Raw genomic sequence first — 26,028 nt, 5'->3', positions numbered from 1 at the left:
TTGTAAAGCCGCGGTTGAACCGTGTGCTAGCTCCACACAGCTAGCTGGTTCCGTATTCCTGCTCTCATGAGGTAGCGCAGGTACGCGGCTAGTAGAGACATTTGACAGGAGAAACGTGAGGTGCTGATACTGACATCCATGGAAGGTTCGAGTGTCTGTGTTTCAGCTGACATTCCGCTGATCTCACGGTACTGAAGGCAACTGCCGGTGGTGGTGATGGGGAATCAAATTGCGATGTGAATCAAAGCTCCGAACCAAATCGCCGGTTCAATTAAGGCTGGTATCTCGATCGGCAACGCGATAGTAGTAGGGACATGGCTGGAGATAAGTTGAACAGTGCAGCTTACGCTAGCACTAGGTTCAAACGTAGTTAGAACCGGTACTAATATGTAGACTTTTGTGGTAAATTCCCAGTGGCTAAGGTGAAGGGCCGAAGACGAGGCTGAAGTGATGCATTGCTTTCATGAACATTGAAATGCTCAAGTAAAAGCATAACGCGCAGTGCAGGTGTCTTCTGTATTACAATCTTGATCTCCGAACATCGCCACCCTACCTAGGGATATATCCAAGTAGTCACCCCCGAAACAGCCCTCCTCATGCCATCCACTTGGCAACTACAGTGGCGATATATGGAGCGGAAGCGTTACTCTCCGGCGAGCCGGACATCGATGTGTACACTTGCGCGAGCGCGGCCGAGATCGTGGAGAGGAATGTAGACTCTAGGGAATCTGGTGACTTGAGGTTCGAGAGGGAGGTAGGGAATGTAGTCGTGAATGTGAATGTGGACAAGGACTCACAGAGAAAGATATGGTGAGAAGACATATAGAAAAGGCAACAATCAGCGGATGCTGAAGACGAGAAAATAACCTCGAGACAGACAAGTACCGTGCCAAAGAAGTAGAAAGCTGAGTAGTAGTGCCCTACACCACATAACCCACACATCCGCCCAACGAAACTCTCAACGCCCGCCCAATTCATCTTTAGAAGGAAAGTCAAATTCATTCTATACATTCACAGACAACAGAGCCACATTCGACGAGTGTGGACTAGATCGATTCCTCACTTCTGGTACGATTTCTTCGATGCCATTTCAACAATGACTTGGACATTGAATAATAAACTCAACTCACCCTCACCCTCACCCTCACCAAGTCCACTCTCACGACTTATCTTTATCCAAAGCCCCAGCAGATACTTTCGTCGCTTGCACTCCATGCACGCTCGACTTCTCAACCTGTTTTTTAGTAAGCAGAGGACCTTCTTGTAACTCCGCCACTTCTGCCGTTGCCGGAACAATACCATCTCTCCTCTCGCGTCCCTCCTCTGCCTCTTTCTGTTCCACCACCATCTCCTTATCCACCCCCGCTTCCACGATCCCACCACGTCGTCCATCAACTCTCTCCCTCGCCCTCAGCAACGTAAACAATACAGCATCCGCCGCCCTCAAAATCTTCCTCCCATCCTCCGCATCCTTCTTCCACCTCTCCCTCTTATCCCTCGGATGTCTATCATCTTTCCAACCATCCTCAAACGTCTTGACCTCTGCGGAGATCTGCCAATGCATCTTTTCTATCTCGCCTATTGAGTATGTCGGTTTGTGTGTGGCGGGGGCCATGGCTCCGGTCGCGGATGATACGTATTGGGGCTCGGGTACCCAGTCGGCAGGTCTATCCGTCCCTGTCGCGGTGGTTTGGCCTGCTTCCCAGATGGCTTTATGTCTGAGGGACATGCGCCAGTGTGTGAGCTTGACGTCGATTTCGTGGGCCGTGGCGCGGAGACGGTTATATGCTACGTCGACGAGGTGGATTTGCTGGAGGCGGGTTTGACGTTCATCATCGTCCGTGGGGTTCATGTGGCAGTACTCGTATTTCTGCTGTGCATTGATATGCATCAGGTACTCAGCTTCCTGGAGTAGTTCTCTCTTGTCCGCTTCCATGGCTTCCATGCTAGCCAGCGTGCTTTCTATGTTGATGCGTCGCAGGTCTTCGGCATAGTCGACGGGCGTGATGTAAAACGGTGGCTGCTGCTCGATACGTGCTGCGAGAACCTTCGTGTGCTCATCGCTGCTGTCTCGGAGTTCCACGTCCTGTTCTGCTCGCTCAAAGGCCTCCTGTGGCAGCCACTGTGTGTACCAGAGGCTGTTGTGTCGAACGTATTGCTGCATGATGGGGTCGAGGCTCGCCATGAGCTCCGGGTCCCAGAAAATGCTCCAGAACTCGAGTGACCGTCGCTTGACATGTCGACCAAAGTGTTTATAAGCCTCCTGCCTCTCTCCAGTGTACTGAAAATATGCATGCGCTCCCAGCACACCTGCGCAAGCGCCGATATTCGTCATGCCTAAGCAGCGCGTCCACCTAGGTATAGCAGGCCGGCGCATAAACAGCGAAGGCACCGAGACAGCCAGCCCCAAAGCCACACCTGCCAGAGCACCATCGTCAACGGTATATTTCTCCGTCCGCTCATACAGCTTCCAGGGTTTGACCTCGGGTACGTTCTTCGACACAACCACATCCGCAAAGGCAGAGTAGTAATACCAGTTCAGCGTCGCTCCAGCCACGCCTGCCCAAACACCCAGGCGTGCCGAAGCCCGTATGAACACCGCCGGCCTCGACATCGGCCTCGTAGGCGTCACACTCTGTGCATATCTCGAGGCGAAGGACGTATACGCGGCGGCGAGGACGGTCGAGGAAATAACGGCATACTGAGGAGTTGCATTCGCACCGATGGGATCAGGGCGTTTGGGAATAAGGCGATGTTGCCCTTCACCTGCACCACTTTATTAGCAACTGCTTCTCTACATCATGTTCTGTAAGACATACCAGGCGGCACAAAGAGTCTCAGCACCATAGCGCCAAAACTACGCGTGTAGTATAAGACAAGCGAGAGACGGTGGGATCATATGCCGTCCATGATACACAGCTATGAATTGGTGTGCGGCTACAGCGAGCGCGTGGGGCATCCACGAGGCCGCTCATGGCAGTAAGGGTGCGTGGGCACTACCGGTGAGTGCCCGGATGGGCGCGCCTCGAGGGTGTCATGAGGCAGATGGGAAGGAACAAGGTTCCGGAAGCAGCTACGGCGGGCGGCCGCCGGGAAGGCGCATCGCAGCGGGACAGGTTTAATCCCTGTTAAGTTCGCATGAGAAGGCTGAGGGGGGGCGCAAGGGGCGAGGACGCGTAAAGATGGTGTCGTCGTTGGGGGTGGGTGGGCGGAACTCGCGATGATGCGTATTGGCTAGGTTCCATGAAGCGCACGTGAGGACGTGTGGTCAGACGACCTCATAGGTCCAGACCGCCAATAGACGATCACGTCTAGTCATTGCGCGAGTGGGAGACGGGGTCTCGTAGCATGCAGCATTGAACAAAATATAATTTCACAACTTCGGTACATGCATACTGTGATTGATGCAAGCTTCATTCCCCGATAGGAGCCGACTACACCACCTCCGTATCGCACAATCATTACCACGCACCACAATCTCGATCCCACCACCCGATTACAACGACTATTCGTACCAATTTAGTAACACAAGCTATATCGAAACCCACACCCGCTTTTCGTATTGAACACAGAAAAAGAAAAAGTAATAGTCGAACGAAAGAGGTAATCCCAAACGCCATCGCTAATACGTTTAAAAGCAAGCAACGCCAGAAAACGAGGGAACATGCGCAAGGACCCCATCCACCCACGCTAAGTGGCATTAGTACAAGGTAACGAAAGATCGGAATCGAGAAGAGAAATGGCATGCGAACGGGTACGAGAACCGAAGCAGATCGCAGAAGCAAAGAAACAGAGGATGAGAGAAGATGAAAGAAGGAACACAAGGAGAAGAGCGCCAGAGAACGCCAGACTGCCTCAAACCCCACCAACTTCACATTACCCCGCCCTCGTATCCCTCCGCTGCATGACAATCTTCGCATCCTCGCTCCTCAAGAACTCAAACACACCCAGCTCCAGCCTCGCCAACCCATCTTTAAACATATACTCGCTCCCCTCTGTATTCGTCATGACCCTAAAAGCCATGCAAAGTAGATCCTCAGGACTCAATCCATCAATACTACTCATATTCTTCCATTTCAACCGCATAGCCCTGAGATCGTTCATAGCAAGCAGCCGATCCACAAGACCAATGTGAGACACGCCCGGGTTGGCAGCCATGCTGTGACGCAGGGAAGCGATGGCTTGACGTTCGTGTAGCCATGCAGTCAGGATCTTGGACACGAGATCGTAGTGTGTGGATAGTTCGGTGCGGAAGAGCGGTTCTCCGTGGTACCAGAGTGTGTGCATGCGGACGAGGAGGCTGGCTTCGTCGGGCGGCATTGTGGAGCGCGGGTAGAAGAAGGTGAAGAGGCCGGCGGTGACTTCGCATTGGAGGAGGCGGAGGTCGGCGGTTGAGACGGAGCCGCGGGGGAAGGTTTGTGTTTGTGGGGGCTGGACGACGTGTGCGGTTTCGGGGGGTTGAGGCGGTTGTTGGTGGCTTTTCAGCACGGGTTGGTGCGGTGAGGTGTGTTGGGGTACAGCGGCGGCGGGTTGGCTGTGGTTTGAGGGGGCTCGGGGTTTGCTCGAGGGCGCAGGGGGTGCGTCTTGGGTTGGGACGAGTTGTATGCCGTATGCGGGTGCGCTTTGGATCGCGGGTGCAGAGGTAACCTGCTTATTAGGTGCCATGGAAGGCGGATTAGGTGCGGCCTGCGCATGTGGTGTACTAGATCTACTGCGAGGGTGTGGTGCAAGAGAACGGCCGAAGGGGTGGCTCGGGGTATTAGATCGACTCGGTGGTTGGGGAGGCTGTTGCTGAGCCTGGATGTGCGGATGTGACGGTAGCTGCGTATGCTGAGGATGATGTGCATGCGGTGATGCCTGATGTGGGTGTGAAGGGTGAGACGGTGTCTGTTGCTGCTGTGGTTGTGCTTGAGGTTGCGCTTGCGATTGCTGTGGCTGTGGAGCGATATGCGTATGCTGAGGAGGCTGAACGGCAGGAGACTCCCTCTTCATATGTCCACCTGCTCCATTAGCTGCTGAAGATGCGTTCACTGCTTGGAACCCTTGATTCGAGGCTGGAGTAGGAGTAGCTGGCGGTGCAGATCGAGGAGTTTCTGTAGCAGATCGAGCCATGGCAGCACTGCGTGAAGACGGCTCATATGGGCTCGTATAACTGTTGCTGTGACGATGTCCAATAGCAGGAGGGGGTCGATGCACTTCTCTCGACGGTTCTCGGGATACTTCCCGTGTTGGCTCTCGAGGTGGCTCACTGGGTGGGGGCGTGTTGTTAACAGCAGTGAAACCTCCATTGTTGACAGCCGTGAAGCCTGCGGGTGCGGAGCTTTGGGTGATAGCAGAAGGTCTTGACACGCCGTTCAAGTCGTTGTTTGACAGAGGACTGAGCTGTATCCGTGCAGGTTCGGATGCGCTTCCTGGTGCTGGCGAGAACCGATGCATGTGCGTCGGCATGGGAGGTATGTTCTCCATGCTGCCCGGGCCGGCAGGATACAGTGACTTGAGTGACTTCCTTGGGCTGCCCTTACGGCTCACAGGCATGGTGCTGTATGGCCTTTTGACAGGCGAAGCCTCAGGATCTTCATCGTCAGACATGGTGAGGTGAGCATTGCTCTTGCGCTTCTTCAGATTAATGGGTTTAACGTCAAGGTCAGCGCCTGCAACAGTATCCGGATCTGGTGGGGTGAGTGACTGTGGCGTCCCATGCGGTGACTACCGTGTATTAGCCATGACAACACCAACCATGACATGAAAACTTACAAGGCCTTCTGCATCAATATCGGCAAGCTGATCATACTCATTCGCACCCGACGGCCTCTTCAGCTTCATGTTGCGAATGTAATAGCAAGCTTTGATGATGATCCACCGATGCAGATGAATCTTGAGACTAAAACAGGATTAGCGCGCGTTCTGACACCTGACACCTGACCATCCCAACTTACATATCCTTATGCTCCGGCTCTTCGTAAAACAGATCTTTGTTATACGTCTTCTTAGTCGGATCCGGCGTGAGTAAACAGCTGCGATCCGCATCCCTGCCCCAAATAGCGGGTCCGTAATTCGCTAGCAGGTCCTCGAGCTCCTGGTTCAGGGAACTCGGATCCGCCGCGAAATCCAGCAACAAATCTCTTTCTTTTGGCAATTCCTTTGACAGCTTCGTCACCTCACTCGAGAGCTTGCGGTAGTCTGGGTTGTCGAACTTCGGAATGCCGCGGTTGGTCGTGGACGAAGACGCCGATAAGCCCAGGCCCAAGCATTCCGTCACCTCGCGTATAGTCGGGTTATGCGAGCTGAAGACGGATATCCAGCGAGCACGATCCCAGCGTCGCACGCCGTGCTCCAGATCCAGGGCCAAGTTATCCTTTGAGCTCATGGCGCCACATGGGTGACGACGGGCACGTCAACAGTTGAAATGGGAAGTAGGAAAATGACGATGGAAAAGTAAGCGGATGGAATGGGGAATGACAATCAATGGCGCGTGCGCCAAAGTGTGATGGATCCGCTCGACGTTCCAAGGTTGGGGTGATTGATGGTAGCTCGCTCGGCAAAGGTAAAAGGAGTACGTTCCACTAGGCCGTCTTGGAACAAAGTTTTCTTATTGCCAGCTGCTGCTACCCCAAGAAAAACTTTGTCCAGTCTCAGATGCCGATCGTGCTACCAAACTAGACAAAGAATTGAAAGCCCCTGTACACACAAGAAGAACAAACTGCGCAGCAATTGTATTCTGGAGTAGAGACCGACAGGCGCTGGTTGAAGGGGGGGGGGCGTTGGGCGGCGAAAAGAGGGATTGGTGATGATGATTGATGCCGGTGACGTGTAGAAGGGCGAACGACGGTACGCTGCGTCGAAAAGATACCCAGAAAAGAGGTGTGTCCAGTAGCGAGACAATGACCCGGCAGGGGCCGCAACAAAACATGTGCAGAGGTAATACGCGTCCGCACTCCGAAGTTAATGACTCGCACGCCAATAAATCCCCATCAGGTGTAATCATAGTACCGCCCCGTCCTCATTCGTTCACACCCAGCGGGTCCCCTTTGCCCTTGCTCGTTCATTGTACGACACTTGCACTATGAGCGTGGTGCTCATTTGCTGCATTATGCTAATCATATCTATCGCAGGGGTCTCCATCATACACGAGGTACAAATGAATATGTCGCTAGCAGCACAACTCTTACTCGCATAGGCCAAAACATCCGATCCTCTTACTCAAAGCCTCCATTAGCCGCCACATGCAATCAGCGAATAAGCGGCACTATCACCGTTTCGTATAGCCGGGGATAGATGTCGTTGGTATCATGGTCAGGAGTTACAACTACACATGCATCTATGACGCGCTCGTCCCTCATCCTTAGATTTGTACTGCCGGGCTGCGATTACTCAACTGTGCGCCCGGTTCCTATCTAGACTGCGCGTCGCATAATATTGATGGGAGGTACACCGACATCTGATATTAACGCCACAGCTCGAAAGAAAAAAATGTGAGGCAATGTGACGAATGTGCGGCGCGGTCACTCCACTCTAAAATAGGAACGTGGCAATAGGGAGATTTACGGCGCAGTGCGGAGCCTGAAGACACGCCCCTTGGCTGCAGGGAATACACTAAGCGAAAAGGTATACTGCGAAGTGCTGCCGAGCCGTGTATTCATTCGGATACTAGCTGCCGAACTATTGAAGCTGCGTACAGTCGCGCGTTCCAGGCGATCGCAAAACTAAAGCAAATCACGCGTCGCAGAGTCCCGTACTGCATGGTGATGAGGTGTGGCACATCTGAGCTAGTCTAATCCTACACGGTCCTGTAACATGATCAAGTAGCTGAAACCACCACTTTACGGCTGACCTACCCGAATAGCTTGATTTTCCCGAACTGGACACCTACTAGTGGGGGCCTCGACCCTGGCGATCGATCGTCGCCCTGAAAACCTGAACGCCTGTATGATCCTCGTACACAGTTTTTTTACGACTACAGCTCCGCGCGCATGATACGTGCATATCTTCATCGTGGTGTTCGCGACTAGCGTCGTGACTCGCCGATATACCAGAGCATACCCTTTCCGTCTTCCTCTTCTTCTTTGCGGAAGCTTTCCAGGTGGTCGTGCAGCCAACCCATTACCTGCGTAAAATCTACTGGCTTCCACTGCATCTCTACTGCATACTTTTCTCCGGCCAATACCACAATCGCTTGTCGCAGTAGCTCATCGCGGTCGACAGCGACGTTGGGGCCGAGACCAAACCCTCGACCCACGTCTTCAAAATTGGCGATGATGGTTTGTGTGCAGCCCATGAGGGTGCGGTGCTGTTGGATGCGTCGCTCGATCTCGGCGGCTGTGTGGCCTTCGGCTGACCAACCTGCAGTAAGATAAGTATAGATAGAATAGATGCGAATGCAGTTGGTAGAACCTACGTTCGTTTGCTCGTAATAGAGCTGCCAGGTGGCGCTTAAGTTCCACCCATGTCAGAAATGCTCGTTCCCTCGCAATGAAGACGGGTATGTTCTCGATCATCTTGTTGTAGTCGGCGCGAACGCCTTCTCGCCATGTTCTTTCGAGTTGGTTGAGGAGAGCTTCTTCGTCCATTGAAATACCTCGCTCCTCTCCATATATGTACTGCCGTAGCGCCCGTAAGCCATCGTAGTCCAGACCACGGTAGGGTATACTGTTATTTGCCTGTGGGAGCTCTTCTGGGACACCGTCATCCGACCGAAAGCTTGCTACCAGCGCGGCCATTTGTACGCTGACCTGTCGATCAGCAGCCGCTTGGGTCGCGTCGGTGATTTGCTGTTGTGCCGCTGCTTTGGTCTCTGGAGGATGTGCAGCGTGGGTTGGAGCAGGGCCTGACAGCGTACTGAGATATCGAGACTTGTTTGCTTCAGCTGTGAGTTTATTCCAGACACCCTCAGCGATGTTAGACTGTTGTGTAGCCTGCTGTTCGTGGGTTTTCGCCGATGTAAAGGCCGCATTCCCATTTGTCGCGTGTCCACCGCCGTTGACAGCTATAAATCCGCCTCCTTCCCGCGGTCCCATAATGGGACTTTCCCCCGATTCTGGAGGTGTGAGCATTGCACTTGACGACATCGGGCTTCCACGTGACGCTGTATCGCCGTCGTGCAACACCGAATTTGGCGCAAGCGCAACAAACGATGCTGGCGTGCCGCCCTCTTGCTGGCCAGAAAACTCGGCATCAGCTCGCGCCTGGCGATTTTCTGCCTTCTTTCGTCTCTCGCGATCCAGGCGTTCGCGCGCAAGAATGACGTTGCATGCCTTCAGCCCGATCCACCAGTGGAGAAGTTTGTGAATTCTGCGTGGTGGGTCAGTAGCTATTCGGCAATATTGCGAGGGTCCAAATTCAAGACAGATGTGCTCTAGAACTTATGTACTTACAATGCTCTGTCTTCCTCGTTCTCCAAGTAAAGATCCCGCGGGTAAAGTCCTTCTTCGACTCCGGGTTCATTCGCGGTGATTAGATGCTCACGATCGCCCACTCTTCCCCAGACTTTGGCCCCATGCTTCTCAAGTAAGCCATCCACCTGCTCTTTCAAACTTCCCTCGTCGCTCAAAAACTTCATTAGCTCATCCGGCTCTTTTGGTAGTGTGGAGACGACATCGCCCATGTCTGCAACCAGCTCGCGTACGAGGGCGGATTCAAAGTTTGTTTTACCGCGTTTGTTCGATGACCACTTTGCGCGCAGTCCAAGACGCTCGATCAGCTCGTGCATACGCACTTTTGATCGATTCTTCATGATGTCCAGCCAGTCCTTGGACGTTGCGTATGCGATAGCTGAGCCGTCCATGGCGTCTGGCCTAGATGCATGAATCGCGAAATTTCGCCAGGTGAATTGAATTCAAACTAGCTTTGATGCTGTAGAGAGTCGTATGATCTCCGAGCGTTGTGGTGTCGCGACTATGCAAGGGAGGCGTGATGTGTAGTGCTGATTTTCTCGGGTATGATTACATGCAGATGCTCTCAGGATTGGGGCAGCCAGATCGTGCAATTTCGCCAAAGGGCCGTCTAGAGCATGCACGAGTCAGTGATGGGGCGCGCAAGGCAAACGAACGACATCCTTAAAGATGAATCGAGAACACAATAGATGATAAGAGTACAGATGAAGAAACCATAGCGGCGTATGAAAGCTTCGTCTACAGGGTTAGCGGCGCCCGCCTGGGAATGGCAGGCGGAACCAGAGGGCAATTGCTGCCGATTGGCTGGAATGTCGCGTTAGCCGACGATCCCCCCAACTACTTACACAATGCATTGTGCACGTTGTTCTTCGTCTACAAAGTGGCGGAAACGCAGCTCACCGCTGCTGACTGTGGCGTTCGGTAACTTAAAGCCTATGCATACAACTGCACTTCCCTCTCCACTCATTGGCGCAACTGACATTAGATGCGCAGTGGCGCGCAGACTTCGCTGGTGTACAGGCAGTAGGAATTGTTTCATCTTCGCATGTGCTGTGACATACGTACACACTCAAACAGGGGCTTTTGAGGTTGTCCGAGAAAATTCCATATAGGGGTCGTCATTAGCATTCATATAGATACATATTATGAATTGCCTGGATCCTACCCAGCTTCGCCAAGCACCAATGCTATATAACCACCAGCCTGGTATCGATTCTTTCGACTAACTCGCTCGCAAAAGATAAAAAATGATTGGGGTATATGTAGGACAACGCAAAAAGCCATCGATGTACCCCATGATACACAGATGCTAGAGAAAGTGAGGAAGAGCACACCTTCGAAAAACGCCGAGGCTGCAATTCTAGGAAGAGGGTTATCGATGATTGTTATCGATGCCGCTCAAGCAGGATCTGGTCGGCTCAAGGATCTGAGTTCGATATCGATTTTCGCCTGAGGATTGTCTGCCCAAACAGACGCTTGAGCAAGTGTAGTCTGTAGACGATCGAATGCGATCTCCGTGCCTTTGCGGGCTACGATCGCTTTGTTCACACCGTCACCAAGACGATATGTCAGTTTCCAGGTTTTTGTTTTCTCCAATATACTCGCGACAGAGGGTAGATCCTCGCTCTCTTCCTCCAGTAGGCCGAGCAGGCCTCCAAAAGACTTGCACTCGCGCAGCGTGTGAATGAACTCCATCTCCATGCCTTCGTCGTCGACCGACCAGATAAAGTATACACGTTCAGCCTGTTCGTCGGTTAGGTCAAGAGATATGACCTTGGAAAATACTGTGGGTCTGATGACCCGAAGGGGAGGTTTGGATGTATCAGCGGACGTTGAAGTATGTCGTTTGATATCATCAGCAGGCGTTTCTCTCGTTTGATGCGTCTGTGTATGTATATGTGGCTGCGGTTGCGGTTCCGGATGCGATTCCGGTTGCGGTTGCGGTTCAGGTACAGGTACAGGTACAAGTGCAGATTCAAGTGGCGGTTGTGGCTGTGACTCTGGAGGGCATGCACTGCTTTCTTTGGGGACCACCTCGATCGCATCCGTTATCTGCGTTCTGTTTTCGCTAGGCTTTCGCCGCTTCCTTGCTGCGGGCTGCTTAGTATGAGCATCGCTTTCATCGTTATCGACCTTTGCCATGGCATTCGATGCTGAAGGTGCAACATCTTCGTCGGTAGATTTTGAGAGCTTGGGGGTAGAAGATAGACGCTGTCTTGGTTCCGGTATTCCTCTCAACTTCGAGACGATGTCAGCACGTTCTTCCGGAGACAACACTGAGAGGACTGCTCCAATGTGCCAGCGTCGCTGTCAGGGTTGCGAAGTGTGAGCATCATGAAATTGTTGACAAATTTGTCTCCTAAACCACCTCCACTAATCTGCAGAACGGGAGTGTGAGGTCAGCGTGTCTTCCATGTACCAGTCGTAGACGTGGGTCTTACCTCGTAGGGGCGATAGGATTGAAGGCCGTGTAAGGACCTATCAGTCGTCTGAGGTATCATGATAGCAAAAACCCCAGCATCGTCGTCGCCATCGAGCGGCATGATAACAGCCTTCTGTATATTGTCAATATCCTGAACTATGTGGAATATGTGCATTCTCGGTACAACTCACAACCTTCGGTCCGAACTGCACTTCGCTGAAGGCAATAACAGCTGAATCTTCCCTAGCACAGCCTCGGCAGACAGCGTTGCGATTCTCCCTAGGACTCCCTTGGACTATCGGAGGGTGCGGAGGGTTGAACTTTTTGTAATTGGCCTTCAAGTCGTGGAAGGAGGGTAGCCCTCGGAATGACTGGGATTGCCTGTCCGGAGCTAGGTAGCCAATCCAAACGCCCCGCGCAAAGAGTTGATTGGCCGAATAAAAGTGGCCCTTCAGATGAGGTTGCGAGTTGAAGCAACAATACGAGATGGAGTTTTTCCTAGGACTGGTGTTTCGAGATTCTTCCATTGATGTCTGCAGTGCACGCAACCCAGGTGATATCATAGGCGAAGTCAGTTCGCTCGACGCGCTACGGCGTGCCGGCTGCGCATCGCTTTCGGGAGCTGCTGCCTTGAAGTTGGCGTTTACTTCATTTGAGTTGGAGGGTATTTGCAACCGGATTGTGTCATCAGGCTGAGGGCTGTTGTTATCGAGACTGGGCTCGCGGGCGCGCTTGCAGCTTGTCGATGGGGCCCTCGAAACGGGTGTGCGCACACTCTTCCGAGCTCTTTGAGGCTGCGGCGGCATGCCAGAGGTTTTGGATGGCATGCCGGCGAGATGTCGGATCGCGACTGGTAGGCGGTGATGGCGGTTTGTTGTTGCAACATGCGGCTGCGCGCGCTAGCGCCCATGCAGGACTTTAATTGGCCTGCAATTCTGGATGGCATTTAAGTACGTCGGGGCACCACCATGGTACACCTCATGACCCTTTTCACTTTGACGCGAACAACCGTTTTGCGATACGTATAGCACGCGACATCGGGGTGTGGGAGTTTGATCAGTGAGCGCGAAGAAGAAAAAAGTTCCCCCTTGCCAATTGCGGACGCGCCAAGTAGACGACGGAAGGAGCGAGTACGCGTCTGTCTCGACTGGAGTCTAGGAGCGCTCGGAACTATACCGCTGCCTACCACATTATCACCGCTTCCAGAATGTATTCGCAAGCTCTCATCGCTTGATACAGACGTCGCCAGCTACGGTGTATATACTACAATTGATATTCAGTTTTTTGTCCATCAAGCACTACTTTTGCACGCTTCCATCAAACCACTATACCCAACGATGGCGCATGCCCGGCGAGTAAATTTCGTCAGAGTTGGTCATCACATCGAATCTCTTGGACTTCAGACGTATGGGAAGGAGAGAGTGGACGCCAGCACATACGTACGCAGACGACCAGTGTTCAGATATGAGCCGGTCTTTGCACTCAGCGAAATCGAGCTACCGGCTCTGTTTGGTCAACTACTACGCGATGAACGCGAAAAGAACACTGTCGTCAATCGAAATGATCCCACCCTACTCGATAAAGAGCTCGACCAGCTGTTAGTCGAGTATGGTCCTCTGATCTGGCCTCAACCGGGTGAAGGAAGTAGAGACCATCTCCGAGAACCACAAGAGGGTACCCAGTATCCGGCTGCTTTGATCTATCCGAGAGATAGTGCCACGTAAGTCCGCTCATCCAGGTGCTGGGTGCGCGCTAATGAAACCGGCCTCAAGAAACACCTGCGGGGCATGATTCTCTGCGAGAGGGCTCGCCCCCATGTTGATGTAGAAGCCTACAGAAACAGGACAAACAGAAAAGCCCGAGATTACAAGCCAAGAGATCTGAATATCGATGGTAAGCCATGGCTTCAAGGTTCCACAACCATAAACCGAAGCAAGGACATACCTGTGAGAAAGAGACGCAGCACTGGTACCAATACAAGAGCAGACGAACCCCCTCCGCAACGCGCACGTTCCAAGGAAGACCAAACAGACGATGACTCCGATACGTCTGACGATTCGGTGCTGGGCACCAAGATAGGGTGTCCGACCCGCAGGACAAGCGCGCATTCACCCGACCCGATGCTCTTTAAAGTCGAATTGCGAATTTATCGCACCAAACCACCGGGCCAGCCAATCGGCCCTGGTCCAACCTGGTCCTACGGCAGTTTGATGTTCATCGGCAAAGAAACAACATGTGAAGAATTCTTCGGTCTCATATGCAATTACACCAAGGCCGACTGCAGCTTCATCATTTCCCACTTGCCCGAAGATATGTCCATGGACGGAAGGGTGTGCATCGACCGAGGATCCAAGGAATCTGAGATGGTCTACCGACGTACTCTGGGTATTTTGCAAAGGGCAAGGCGATTTCCATGCGGTCCTTTGCACCGTTCGGTTGAGCTGGAGATTGGGTTCGAGATTGTCGTGGATTAGTGTTTTGAGATACCACGTCCTTTCCGCCTCGCGACTTCCAGCTCTTCTGTACGTATTGCATTTGTGCGATTATTCTTCACTGTATTTTTCTTTTCAATATCGACGAGGCGACAACAAAACGTCAAATACTCAAGCTTGGCATCTCAAGCACACGGGTGCATCGACGTAGCTTTGTGGCATGACAAGATGTATATAACATGACCTCGTTATTCGTGGTGTAATTAGTGTATCCATATATCCAACCTTTTCTTTTTGTACAAAACACGTCCTTGTGTATTCCATCTGATACTACCGGTGCTGACCCACCCTCCTCTCATCAACTAGCACACTCCAGTTCTTCTGGACACTAATGCCACCCGTCGCAGTCCTCTGCGCACTATCATCGCTAACCCTCCCCATCTCAATCTCCACATTATGCTTCCCCTGCGTGTCCTCCCCCACAAACTTAAATTCCTCTTCATCTTCCAACCGACTCATACCCGCGAGCGTCGAAAACAACCCACCCGTCGCACCCTTCTTCCTCGGCCTGCTTCCCGAGTTCTTCGAGTCATGCATATACCCATCCAAACCGCCATTCGAGCTCGGGCCCGGACTCTTCATATCGCTCGGCCGCGAAGAAGCAAAAGAGAACAATCTATCTAGGCCGATCCAGCGGAAAGCCGGTTTCAAGCTAGGCAAGCACGCACATGTGAGACCGATGTTGACCTCAACAATCGACCAGACGATGATCTCGCGGAAATTGTAGGTTACGTCGCCCTGGGCCGAGATGGGGATTTGCAGGAAGATGATCAGGCGCACGAGCGAGACGACGGCGATGAAGGTGCCCAGTGCGAACATGCCGGCGAGCACGATGCGTTGAGCGAGGGGCGCGTGCAGGCGCCAGACGTGCGGGATGGGCATGATGACGATGAAGAAGTCGAGTATTACGTTGGGGACGGAGCCGCCGAGGTAGATGTCGCGCGTTTCGATGCAGGTTTTTTGCGTGATGGTTATGTCCCACGCGGCGCGTACGGGGAGGCAGTTGAAGATTACGCAGAGCATCTGTGAGGCGTTGCTGTTAGCTTGTTGCGCTGAGGGTGTCAGTGCTGGTGAGATGAGTGGCTTACAATAGCGATACACCATGCGATGGACGCGGCGGTAACCACGTAGATGGTAATGCGGGACTTGATCTCGAAGAGTCGCCAGTAGAAAGCGAGGACCGATAGCTTGATACTCGTGATGCTCAGCGTATACAGGATTTGGCCGACGTAGATATTCCGCAGGAAAGCAATGATTTGTAGCGGGTTCGTTATCTCGTTGATGTGCAGTCCCAGTGACTCTCGCATGCCTGCAAGCACTGAGTGTTAGCCTATGATTTGTATCTAAGGTCGAAAGATGCGTACCTATTATGCACACGTAGAAGAAACCGTTAGCCATAGCCAGTGCCACCATGGACATGTAGTCGTCCATCTGAACATTGCGCCATCCCCCGTGCCGTTTCCGACAGTAGACCTTAAGGGGGACGAGCAGCATGATCAGGATATAAGTCGATATGGCCACTCCATCGAGACGTCGGCGGTAGGTTTGGCTGGATGCAGTGTCAGTGGTATGTTACCCAAGGTACTGTTTTCTGGTCGAGATATAGCATGGGGTGTGGTTCTAAACCACGGAGACCGGGTATGGAAAGGGTAGAGATAAAGAAAGGGCGAGTAGACAACTGCCGAACAACTTACACGCTCTCCTGTGGATCGATGATAGGCGCCATGATGCACAAACTACACACACTCTCTTTCCTATCTCCGATGGCGTATACACCAGGTATATCACACGAACAGCGAAGAAACAAGAGATCGCAGTGGCGTTGACGATGGTGCACGAAACTCTCGCATGAAAAATGCGAGACAAGCACCCATGATATATCAGAAGACGAGAACACGGCACACGACGCGATGCCCAGAAGGAAAGAAAAACCTTTCCTGACATCCCATGCAGACGCCCTGACCAGAGCTCCCCAGATGTTCCCAAATCCACCTATACCGCTACCGCCGCGACCGGGAGCGGGACCCCCTTTAGGTCTGTAAATCATCCACCCTCCAAACCCATGACGGTTTACTTGCTTATTTAGCTGTGCATCAGCCAATTACCATCGCGGCATCAGGCACAGAGAAGTAATAATCCGACGTCGCTGGAGCTGTTGGGCAAAGCATAAAGTTGAGAAGCGAGGCACTGACACACGGGGAGCATCTGGGAAGTGGATCGTCAGTTACAGGTTAGGGGGTCCTAGTCGGCCTAGAGGGTCCCTCGTCTTCACATGTGAGTGGGTGGGGGTTGATCCGGCACTTGCTCCCAACGGGGACGGCGTCGTGCTACGCGGGAACGAAATGGGAAGTCTCTCCACTTCCATTATGCAATACTCCAATCTGCGCGTACATCGCCCACCCTCTCGTTCGGCAAGCGCGTCGCGGCTTGAGACACAAGATCAGTAGGAGAGGGGTAGATATTTACATCTTGCAAAAAAGCAGAATACGAACGTATTTGTTTATTTGTTTCCGCGGGGTTGACTCTACGTGTGTACCCAAACGTTCACCCGACAATCACTACGGTCGTCGATCTAAATCCTCCGGGGTAGCCGTGGATGGATAAACTCCGAGCTGTGCGTTATTCTAAATGGCCGACTCGAGCAGATCATCCCACTTCTTGGTGTTGCGCATGTGCCTGGACGTGGTTTTGGTCGTAAACGGCCTAGTTCGCTGATCAGTTGCGAGTCAGAAATGAGGCTTCGGCAATGGTATACGAGCCAATTGATGATGGACATAATTCGATGAGGGTATCAGGCGTCTTGCGGCTCTTCGGAGGTGCGCGCACTGCGTCTGTTTTGTGGCGTCGATTTCTCTGTATGTCGTGCATTGCCGCAATCCTGCTATGCCGAATTGCAGGGCTCTGGAAGGATCGTGAGCCGCAAACCTGTGCGCAAGCATTGTGGTGGCGTAGGAACCAAAACGTTCTAAGCTCTCGTTGGAGGGCAATCACCGTTTGCCAATCATACGACATGCATGGCAACGGCAAGGGTCGCGGAAGCGGAAGTAGCCTCGCGCGCTTTGCTGTGCCGTGGAAGCGTGAGGGATACACGCCGTCGTCTTGGTAGTTTTAGCACTGCAGCAACGAGTCGAGAAGCTCGAAGACCCTGTCGAGTTCCATCAGGTTATTGACGCTTGTTGTCTCAAACCTGACCAGGGCAAATGCAGTGAATATCCCATGGGGCTTAGCGAGAGCCCCACCTATTCGGGGGGGGGGGGGTGGCCGGCACATGCGCCATCTTCCACGTGGATGCGAGGAACGCGATATGCGAGCTTATTAACGTCAGCAAAACAAAAAGTCAATGATGCAGCGTGATAGTGGCGCCGCTCAGTAAGCATCAGCAGCTGTTTGATAGTCAGAGTGTATCTCGAGGATAGTTGGTGCGGGAGGTGCGGCTCGTCATCGGTCCTTCTTTAGGACAGCCGAGAAGCAAAACTCCACATTTCAGAGTCGTTTCTGACAGGCGCCCCGGCTGCTAGCTAGCGACCTAAGGGCTTAGGAGACCAATCAACGGGCACTAATTTGGGCGCTCTCAGTGTCAGATACCGCGGAGCGAGACAGCATTGCCCATGTGCGATGGAAAAGTCGGCGAGGATAGGAGAGGCGTAAAAGAGGCCCCACGCTCTGCATTTCGCTTTCGGATTCCTGTCAAACTTTCCTTCTTCCTCTGATTAAGCCAGGTGCATAATGGCATTTCAAGATAACCAAGGCAATGGTTCATACCCAGGCCTTCTCGTTTTGTCATCTCTGTTAGTATCGACATACGTAATCGCTACTGGAATCTATCGCCTCTACTTCCATCCACTCGCGGCGTTCCCGGGGCCACTCTGGGCCCGCTTGACCGTATTCCCGTCATGGTGGCATACTCGCACTGGTGACCGACACATCTGGCTGTATAGTTTACAGGAGAAGTATGGTATGGTTGCCTGATCTTATGCCCCAGAGTCAGTCAGTTGCTAACGGAAGCCAGGGCCCAAGTTCCGGTATCGTCCGGACAGTGTCGTGCTCAACACGCCTGCTGCTTTCAAGAGAATATTTGGACCAAAGGGAAATGTTAAGAAAAGCATCTACTACGAAGTATGGCCACGCAATGTTCACACTATCAACACTTGGAGCAGCACCAGTGTTGAGGTGCACTCACGCAAGCGTCGTGTGCTGAACTACGCTTTCTCGGAGGCAGCGCTGCGAGATGCTGAGGTCTTCCTTCATTCGAACATTGATCGATGGCTGGAACTGATTGGCCAACAAGCGCCCAAAGCTGGCGAGTGGACGACTTCTATCAACATGTGTGACTGGATGAACTGGCTTGTTTTTGATATCCTTGGTGACCTGTGCTTCGGTAAGAATTTCGACATGAAGGAGCCTGGAAGTGATCTCCGTCACATCCCAGAAGTCATGGTCAATTTCATGGAAATTCTCCATCCGGTGAGTCCACTGCGACGGATCATTGATTGACCGTGCTGATTTTGTGAAGATCGCATTCGGCCCGTTAGCCAATGCCTGGGTATGGCTTAAGCCTCGTGGTCTCGACAAGCTTCTAGAGGTCGCCTCACCGCCAGTAGTCAAGAAGTGGCAGGATTTTGTTGAGGGGTGCCTTGAGAAACGGTCCAAGGTCGAGCATGAATTGGAGGAGAATCCCAAGCCTGAGGGTGAGGTCCGAAAGGACTTCTTTCACTGGCTCTTCAAGGCTGTCGACCCCGAGACTGGCAAGCGTGGCTACAGCGAGAACGAACTTTTCGCCGAGTGCGAGTTGCTGACTATCGCTGGATCCGACACGACATCTGTCGTAATGTCTGCGGCTTTCTTCTACCTGGCTCGTCGACCGGAGGTGCAGGCCAAGATCGCTCAAGAGGTCAAGTCCGTCTTCTCAAGCTACAACGAGATCAAGTCTGGCACCAAGATCATGTCCTGCAAATACCTGACAGCGTTCCTTCAAGAAGCCATGCGCATGACGCCTCCAGTCGCAGCAGAGCCCAGCCGTGAGGTACTCCCTGGCGGAACAACGGTCGGCGATCACTACTTTCCCGCAGGCCTCCACGTCAGCACCGGTCTTTACTGTCTCAGCTACAACGAGAACGTCTTCCCCGAACCCTTCAACTTCCGTCCTGAGCGCTGGATTGTAGACGAGTCTGGAAAGGAAGGATCCTCGGCTGAAAGTGTGGCATTGGCTGAGAACGGTTTCTGTGCCTTCTCCTTTGGAACCAGAGGCTGCGTCGGAAAGAACCTTGCCTGGCTAGAGATGCGACTTGTCATTGCCAAGACGCTCTGGATGTACGAGGTTCAGGCTGATCCCAAGAACGGACTTGGTGGAGGTAGCCGACATGGAAAGCCTGGGCGACAGACGGAGGATCAATATCAGATCTACGACATCTTCGTGGCCGGCAGGAAGGGGCCGATGCTGCAGATGCGCAAGAGGTAACGTTGAGTGAGATGAGCCCATTTGTGCAGGCGGCCGAAGTAAAGCCTGCAACGTACGATAGTCATCCTGGCCAGCCAATTGAGCATATTCTGATCCCTTTGAGAACGTAGTCCGTGTACAACACCACGTGTCGCCAGGTGCGTGCGTGGCTGTGGTGCAAACGGTGGTGCGACCATTCAGTCCCTGACGATCCCCCCAAAAAAACTAACAGCCGTTGTGCATGTACTGCACATCGTTAGTGGTGTTGTCGCACAGCCTCGCTAGGTGAGGTTGTGTTGTTGTCCGGGGTCACTTCACAAGATTTGCTGCGACCGTCAGCGCCTGCCCAGAGGACGTCCCTGCGTCATTCGACTAGCGGTGTCGCTCAGCGAAGCTTCCTCAAGCTCCGAGTCCGGTCCTTCTTCTCCATCTCCTTAACACCAACATCATCGAGTCTGTATATTCTCGTAGGACCATCTTTGTGCCCAATACAACATGACGATGTTTTTGGCCCCCATCGCAAGCCACCGGCATGCCTCAAACAGCAATGCCAGGCGAGACTCGAATGCCATGCGACCGCAGCGGCACAGCGCCGTATTTTTTAGCTCAGCTGGCCCCCAAATCTTGACCGGTCGATTGTTGTGACGGCATGTTGCTGCTTGCAACACCTTTCATTCTTTCTTTTCATGCTCGACATACTGAGCTCTTCTGTAGTCGCAAAGCTCCGCATTTCGCTGTCTTTCCGACGCCAAACATACAGCCATTGGCATTCGATCTGGAGTGACGCGGGTTGATCAGCATAGGGCTGAGCGGCTCGTAAAGCCCCGCGACGCCAGCGTAAATCAAAGGCACGTCGAGCTTGGTTCCACGACTTTCGTTCGCCTCGCCTGGACTGCACATGGTGAGCCGCCCTAGAGCAACTTTCATGCCCGAGTAGGGCGAAGGCGTCCGTGGGCGCATATTGGTGTGATGGAATCAGGCTGACCGGTGCAACGCATAGGCTGCAAGGTACCGTCAGCCTCGTGCAACATCTTGTGCGATTTAGTGACTTCTCGCGTTTCTTGTGGCTTCTCTCTTTTCTTTGCCTCTGTTTGCTTTCGTCCGACGGTCGCTACACATTGCAAACATCGTCGTGCAGTACACGAATGTCAGCGCACGCGACGCATACGCGAAACGAAATGCGGTCACCGACCGTGGAAGGAGTGCCAACTCCCCTCCAGATTGGCTCCCCTAGCAGTAGAAGACCCTCCGATATCACAGTCCCTTCTGCTTTGCGCGTTGGCTCCCCGACAACAGGCGGTACCCCGCCGTCCCATGCTCGGCCTCCCTTACGGCGCAAGAACACGTCGGGCGCCTCCGATAGGCTTTCGCAACTCTTTCCGTCCCGGCCGTCCTCAGTCGCCTCAATCGCATCTCCTAGCAGCACCCCTGCATCAAGACGACAGTCGGTTCCTTCGCCTCTGCTACCGGCCGCAGAGCCCTCGTACCGCATACCTCCCGCTCCTGCGCCGCCCTCATTTCCCCAAGAGACATCATACAACCCTGTCGCATACGTTTTCAGTCAAGATCACGCTTCACCATCTTTGAGCCAGAGCAATAGTAGGACCAAACGGGTCTTGGACCGGATCGCATCTTTGCGCAGGGGAACGTCTCATGGAGGTCATTACAACCGACTTGATGATGAGGAATCACAACCCGGCAGAAAACGGCTTGTGGGAGTCGATGAGGGGGGCGAGGCAGTCGGATATGATCTGAGCTCGTTAGGCGGTCTGCCGCTGAAGACATTCGAGGCGCAATTGCGGACACAGGACACACGCGAAGGGCAAGAACGCGACAGGGAGATAGATGAAGCTAGTCACGCCGCAGAATTTGAGCGTCTCGAGGCGCAACTCGGAGGTGGGATGACTTCCGTACTCCATGTTCCGTTTGAGCACACCCCAGCTGGACCAGTACCAGGCTTCTTTCCAGGTCACCGACGAATTCTGTCCAGAGCAGATGTAGTAGACGAGCAGGCCAAAAAAGCACAAGACGAGGCCGAAAATACTGGCAAAGTCGTTGCTGTTGCAACAGATGTTCCAGTCGATATCAGCGAATTCACAGGAGTCGCTCGCGACTTCGACTCTATGAGAAATCTGACTGCTGAGGCTGGTTTCATTAGCAGTGGTGCACAGACCAGCTACTTCTTTCCTGAAGGCAAGTTTCCCATACATGTATGTGTCTAGGGATAGGATCTAACACGCATGCAGATCCCCAGATGCCTGCATGGCGACCCCTCACTATGAGCTCGTGGTGGATCCTTATGCTCGTCATCCTTGCACTCGCACTCGCTGGCGTACAAGAGTATCTTTGCCAGATTTCCTTACGCGATGTCAAAAAGCATCCTGACAAAGGCGGGTTGATGCGTTTCGAGAAAGTTGGCGACCTGACTGTTACGCAGTACTTCACCTGGCAGTACGCTCCCATCATCATTTCAGTCTGTTATGGCGTCCTCTGGCAAATGTCGGATTTCGAGGTGAAACGCCTGGAGCCGTTCTACCAGCTCTCCAAGAAGACCGGCGCAACTGCGGGAGAATCGCTGAACATGGACTATCTGACCTTTTTGAGTTTCTTGGTACCACTGAGAGCACTTCGTCACAGACAATACGCCGTTATTTACAGCTCGCTGGGCACATTGGTTGCTAGTAGTCTTGTGCCTGTCTTGCAGAGTGCCTCCATGACTATGTGGCCACCAGAGGAAGACCGTAAGCTTGGCCAGTGGAAGGCTGTGAGAGTCGAACCAGCTTGGTCCCGAGCGCTTTCGGCGTGCCTTTTGATTGTTGCAGCCTGTGGAGGAGCGCTAGTGTACGCAATGCAGAGGAAAAGCGGCTTACAGTCGGACCCCAAGGGCATTGCGGGTATCGCGGCCATGGCTACGAAAAGCCATATTCTTACGGACTTCAAGGGCCTCGACCAGGCTTCCTTGCCACAGATACACAAGCAGCTTCGCCAGCGAAGATACATCTTGCACAAAAGCTCACTTTGGCAAGGAGAGTACATAAAGAGCAAGGAAAAGATCCACGAACAGGGCTCGGATCCCAGGCCACTGATGCTTCGTCTCTGGGCCGGTGTCCCCTTCATTGGCTTTCTCTTCCTGTTCACCTTTGCAGTACCATTCTTCACATTCGTCGAGGAGGTGGCTATAGTCACACAAACGGTACCTTGGATGATGACGGGCCTGGCAACCATCATCCGTATACTCTGGAATACCATGAACAGCGACGTTCGCATGCTGCAACCTTTTTACATCCTTTCTCTTCGACACGCCCCGGCCAAAACGCTTACACTGGACTATGCTGGTACCAATCCTCTCTGGTTGCCATTTGAAGCTTTCTTCAACGGGCATTACCTTGTCATGCTCGTCGCCTGGGGATCTATTTTTGCCGAGATCTTAACAGTCTGCGTCACTTCGATCAGCGTCGATGGCAAGAAATTCATACCCGGATTCGGCGGTCAAAACCAGGACGACGACCATGACGGCAAAATGAGTGACCCATCTGATCGCTACAACACTGAGCAGACCTTTCGCAGTTTCTGGTCTAGCTTCACCCTCACCATGCTCATCCTGATCTACCTCATCGGCATCGCTCTCCTCACCTATGCGAAGCGCAGTCGGAAGTTTATGCCCCGTGAAATCGGCACCATGGCCTCCGTCCTCGCGTTCATCCACCAGTCCAAGATGCTATTCAGCTTCATTGACACGGAAAAGATGAACTCAAGGGAGATGACGAAACACCTCGAGAAGAGTGGGAAGACGTACGCGTTGGGCTGGTTCCAAGGCAGAGATGGCGAAGATCACTTGGGTATCGACGAAGAAGAGATCAGCAGCGCGTACGTCTTTGGCAAGGATTGGACTGAAGGGCGGCTGAGACCAGGTAGAGATCTGACGTGGGAGGTTTATTAGACGCGTCTCGTCACGCAATTCAATGCATTTTCATCAACATCAAGAACGCGCATGCAATTACTGACGCTAACCCCCCGTATTCACAACCCTAGCGCCGGGACGCCACTATGCTGGTATAATAATCCCTTCTGACGCGTGTATGCCGCGTCATATGTCCCCGCTACCCGTCTCATCCTCATCCCATGTATATCCCCCTCCCATTCCATAGCACCCCTCCTAACTCTGCTCCCCAACATTCCCCACCAGCCAATCCATACCCTCCTGGACACCCCTTCCATCCACCGCACTACAAGCCACAATACTCCAATTCCGGTCTTTCAGCTCCCCCAACTTGAGCGCCTCGCTGATCTCTCCCGCGCCCTTTGCACCCGGCTGATCTTGTTTGTTTGCGAAGACGAGGAGGGCGGCGTCGCGCAGCTCTTCTTCGTTGAGCATGCCGCGGAGTTCTTCCGACGCGGTGGTTAGGCGCTCGATGTCTGTGCTGTCGATTACGAAGATTACGGCCGCCGTGTTGGCGTAGTAGCAGCGCCAGTAGGGGCGGATGGAGGTTTGGCCGCCGAGGTCCTGGGTGGGGAGTGTTAGATGGTGGTTGTGGGTGATTGGGAGGGAGGTGAGCTTACCCAGACGTTGAAATTGAGGTTCTTGTATGTTACTGATTCGACGTTGAAGCCTATTGTTGGTATCGTTGTGACTACCTCGCCAATCTGTCGTAGTCGTTAGACTCCGTACTTCTGACCATCCCGACCCAGGATCTATATGCTTCCATGTAGTCATGCCAGATATCGCGTACCTTCAGTCTGTATAGTAGCGTTGTCTTTCCAGCGTTATCCTGCATTTGTAATCAGCGCCATGCCCCCCATACTGGCCATGTTGAGGTATTCATACCAGCCCCAGAATCAATATCCGTATCTCCTTCTTCGCCCATATCAGCTTTGTAAACGTCGATAAGTAGCCGCCCATGTTGTTCTCCCTGTGTATTGTCCGCCCGCTCGTGAGGTCCGTTTGTATGCGGCGTTGACCGCTGGTCTGATGGTTTCGGCGAAAGGGACGGTTTCGAGGATGTCGGCGATATGGCGGTTCCGTGAAAGTGTTTTGGTTGTTATGCGACTAGGTTGGAGAGAGTTGGGCGTATGTTGTCTTATGGGTTGGAGTGTTTCAGTGTTGCTGTCTGGCCATAAAGTTAGGCCGTCGCATGCAAACAGGACAAACAGACCGAGGTCGTCGGCGGCAACTTTTGCCGATGTTCAGGCGGACCACGGGTGGAATTGATCTAGCCACGTTCCACTTGTCTAGCGTTACACTACAACCCCATCATCCACACAATGCCTTACGATCGCGATGTAGTCGTCAGTTGCATCGAGAGACACTATGATCTGCTCGTGCGCATGGCCTACCTCGACCCGGATGTGATCCTCCGCCCGCCGCCTGAAGGTTGGAGTGATGAGCAGCTCGCTGTCGATACATTACAAGAGTGGAAACGGTCGGACAGCGTCATTGATCTCTTGCGTCACTTGCCTTATCTAAGTAAGAATATGTTTGACGCTAAATACGAGGTCTACATCGAAACGGAAGCATGCATCTACCTTCGCAATTATGGCTGGCTGCAAGATGAGTACAAAAAGGACGCTATCAGCCTTATGATGCCATTCGAGGAGGAAGCACCTGCTGGGATGATACCGTTGAGCCAGGGCAATGACGCGACGGTGTGGATGGTCGATACGGACGGAGGTATGAGCGACATACAACGTGCATCACCAGATATTGACAGCTTTCACTAGGGATAATCTGGCCCATGGGAACGTTCGTTGTAGACCGTAGTGCGCCAGAAGACCAGCCTTGGCGGCGATGCGCAAAACCTCGAGAGATTCAGCAGTACTTCGATGAGCTCTACAACGAGATCGAGACCTTAGCCACCGTTCCTGTACCATTGACGCAAGGAAGCTCGATGTGGTATAACGAGATATTATCGTGTCAAGAGGAGAATGCAAAGGTGAGTGCGATCCTCTCGGCGAACGTGACCTGAAGACTCATCAAGCAAATGAACAGCTACCCAAGCGCTTGCTGAAACAGTATGGTTGGCCCTCAGCCCTCAGAAAGGCAGAGTATCTCAAAGCTCTCGAACAAGAACGTATTGACGCTAAACGCAAGGAAGTGGAACGGAAGGAGGAAGCCGTGAAGAAACATGAACAAAGGCGCTTTATAGCAGATGGCAAGACGTATAATTTGCGTTCCAAGAGTGGAAGCGCCGACAGCACAGAGGAGTGACAACTCTCACGATAGATCACTACGCATTCTCCTATCTTCTTATTTGGATCGGTCACACGCAAAACCACCGCTTCCAAACGTCC

At 52.9% G+C, this 26,028-nt stretch overlaps 10 protein-coding genes across 10 annotated transcripts; 4 read left to right on the top strand and 6 right to left on the bottom strand.

Annotated features, from left to right (window-relative positions):
- Window positions 1–1,159: 1,159 nt before the first annotated feature.
- Window positions 1,160–2,847, bottom strand: BKA58DRAFT_324826 (uncharacterized protein; the record flags this gene model as incomplete). Its single annotated transcript, XM_046167980.1, has 2 exons — window positions 1,160–2,766; window positions 2,820–2,847. The coding sequence occupies 2 exons, from the start codon at window positions 2,845–2,847 to the stop codon at window positions 1,160–1,162; spliced, it is 1,635 nt and encodes a 544-aa protein (XP_046020839.1).
- Window positions 2,848–3,778: 931 nt separating this feature from the next.
- On the bottom strand, window positions 3,779–6,478 carry BKA58DRAFT_51290 (uncharacterized protein). The gene is made up of 3 exons (XM_046175420.1): window positions 5,937–6,478; window positions 5,755–5,881; window positions 3,779–5,706 (listed from the first exon to the last, which is right to left on the bottom strand). Exons 1-3 carry the CDS (start codon window positions 6,365–6,367, stop codon window positions 3,877–3,879), a joined length of 2,388 nt encoding a protein of 795 aa, XP_046020838.1. The 5' UTR covers window positions 6,368–6,478; the 3' UTR covers window positions 3,779–3,876.
- A 1,130-nt stretch (window positions 6,479–7,608) lies between these two features.
- On the bottom strand, window positions 7,609–10,104 carry BKA58DRAFT_393345 (uncharacterized protein). The gene is made up of 3 exons (XM_046171086.1): window positions 9,372–10,104; window positions 8,396–9,288; window positions 7,609–8,340 (listed from the first exon to the last, which is right to left on the bottom strand). Exons 1-3 carry the CDS (start codon window positions 9,779–9,781, stop codon window positions 8,006–8,008), a joined length of 1,638 nt encoding a protein of 545 aa, XP_046020837.1. The 5' UTR covers window positions 9,782–10,104; the 3' UTR covers window positions 7,609–8,005.
- A 1,424-nt stretch (window positions 10,105–11,528) lies between these two features.
- On the bottom strand, window positions 11,529–12,928 carry BKA58DRAFT_51143 (uncharacterized protein). Its single transcript, XM_046175418.1, has 3 exons — window positions 12,003–12,928; window positions 11,831–11,944; window positions 11,529–11,767 (listed from the first exon to the last, which is right to left on the bottom strand). Exons 1-3 carry the CDS (start codon window positions 12,636–12,638, stop codon window positions 11,624–11,626), a joined length of 894 nt encoding a protein of 297 aa, XP_046020836.1. The 5' UTR covers window positions 12,639–12,928; the 3' UTR covers window positions 11,529–11,623.
- A 220-nt stretch (window positions 12,929–13,148) lies between these two features.
- BKA58DRAFT_444157 (uncharacterized protein) lies at window positions 13,149–14,285 on the top strand (the record flags this gene model as incomplete). Its single annotated transcript, XM_046174044.1, has 2 exons — window positions 13,149–13,531; window positions 13,655–14,285. 2 exons carry the CDS (start codon window positions 13,149–13,151, stop codon window positions 14,283–14,285), a joined length of 1,014 nt encoding a protein of 337 aa, XP_046020835.1.
- Window positions 14,286–14,573: 288 nt separating this feature from the next.
- BKA58DRAFT_444156 (uncharacterized protein) lies at window positions 14,574–16,029 on the bottom strand (the record flags this gene model as incomplete). The annotated part of the gene is made up of 4 exons (XM_046174043.1): window positions 14,574–15,326; window positions 15,392–15,612; window positions 15,668–15,852; window positions 15,998–16,029. The coding sequence occupies 4 exons, from the start codon at window positions 16,027–16,029 to the stop codon at window positions 14,574–14,576; spliced, it is 1,191 nt and encodes a 396-aa protein (XP_046020834.1).
- Window positions 16,030–17,719: 1,690 nt separating this feature from the next.
- On the top strand, window positions 17,720–20,230 carry BKA58DRAFT_51231 (cytochrome P450). The gene is made up of 3 exons (XM_046175419.1): window positions 17,720–18,258; window positions 18,313–18,767; window positions 18,817–20,230. Exons 1-3 carry the CDS (start codon window positions 18,030–18,032, stop codon window positions 19,759–19,761), a joined length of 1,629 nt encoding a protein of 542 aa, XP_046020833.1. The 5' UTR covers window positions 17,720–18,029; the 3' UTR covers window positions 19,762–20,230.
- A 688-nt stretch (window positions 20,231–20,918) lies between these two features.
- BKA58DRAFT_414634 (uncharacterized protein) lies at window positions 20,919–23,680 on the top strand (the record flags this gene model as incomplete). Its single annotated transcript, XM_046172502.1, has 2 exons — window positions 20,919–21,933; window positions 21,987–23,680. The coding sequence occupies 2 exons, from the start codon at window positions 20,919–20,921 to the stop codon at window positions 23,678–23,680; spliced, it is 2,709 nt and encodes a 902-aa protein (XP_046020832.1).
- A 39-nt stretch (window positions 23,681–23,719) lies between these two features.
- BKA58DRAFT_393337 (ADP-ribosylation factor family-domain-containing protein) lies at window positions 23,720–24,905 on the bottom strand. The gene is made up of 4 exons (XM_046171085.1): window positions 24,566–24,905; window positions 24,471–24,509; window positions 24,350–24,384; window positions 23,720–24,290 (listed from the first exon to the last, which is right to left on the bottom strand). The coding sequence occupies exons 1-4, from the start codon at window positions 24,638–24,640 to the stop codon at window positions 23,897–23,899; spliced, it is 543 nt and encodes a 180-aa protein (XP_046020831.1). The 5' UTR covers window positions 24,641–24,905; the 3' UTR covers window positions 23,720–23,896.
- Window positions 24,906–25,002: 97 nt separating this feature from the next.
- On the top strand, window positions 25,003–25,945 carry BKA58DRAFT_444152 (uncharacterized protein; the record flags this gene model as incomplete). The annotated part of the gene is made up of 3 exons (XM_046174042.1): window positions 25,003–25,408; window positions 25,459–25,670; window positions 25,727–25,945. 3 exons carry the CDS (start codon window positions 25,003–25,005, stop codon window positions 25,943–25,945), a joined length of 837 nt encoding a protein of 278 aa, XP_046020830.1.
- Between the last annotated feature and the right edge of the window lie 83 nt (window positions 25,946–26,028).

This window comes from Alternaria rosae (genome assembly GCF_020736505.1).
Source record: "Alternaria rosae strain MPI-PUGE-AT-0040 chromosome Unknown BKA58scaffold_11, whole genome shotgun sequence".
Taxonomy (NCBI): Eukaryota; Fungi; Ascomycota; class Dothideomycetes; order Pleosporales; family Pleosporaceae; genus Alternaria; species Alternaria rosae.
This window is presented reverse-complemented; position numbering and strand designations above follow the sequence as displayed.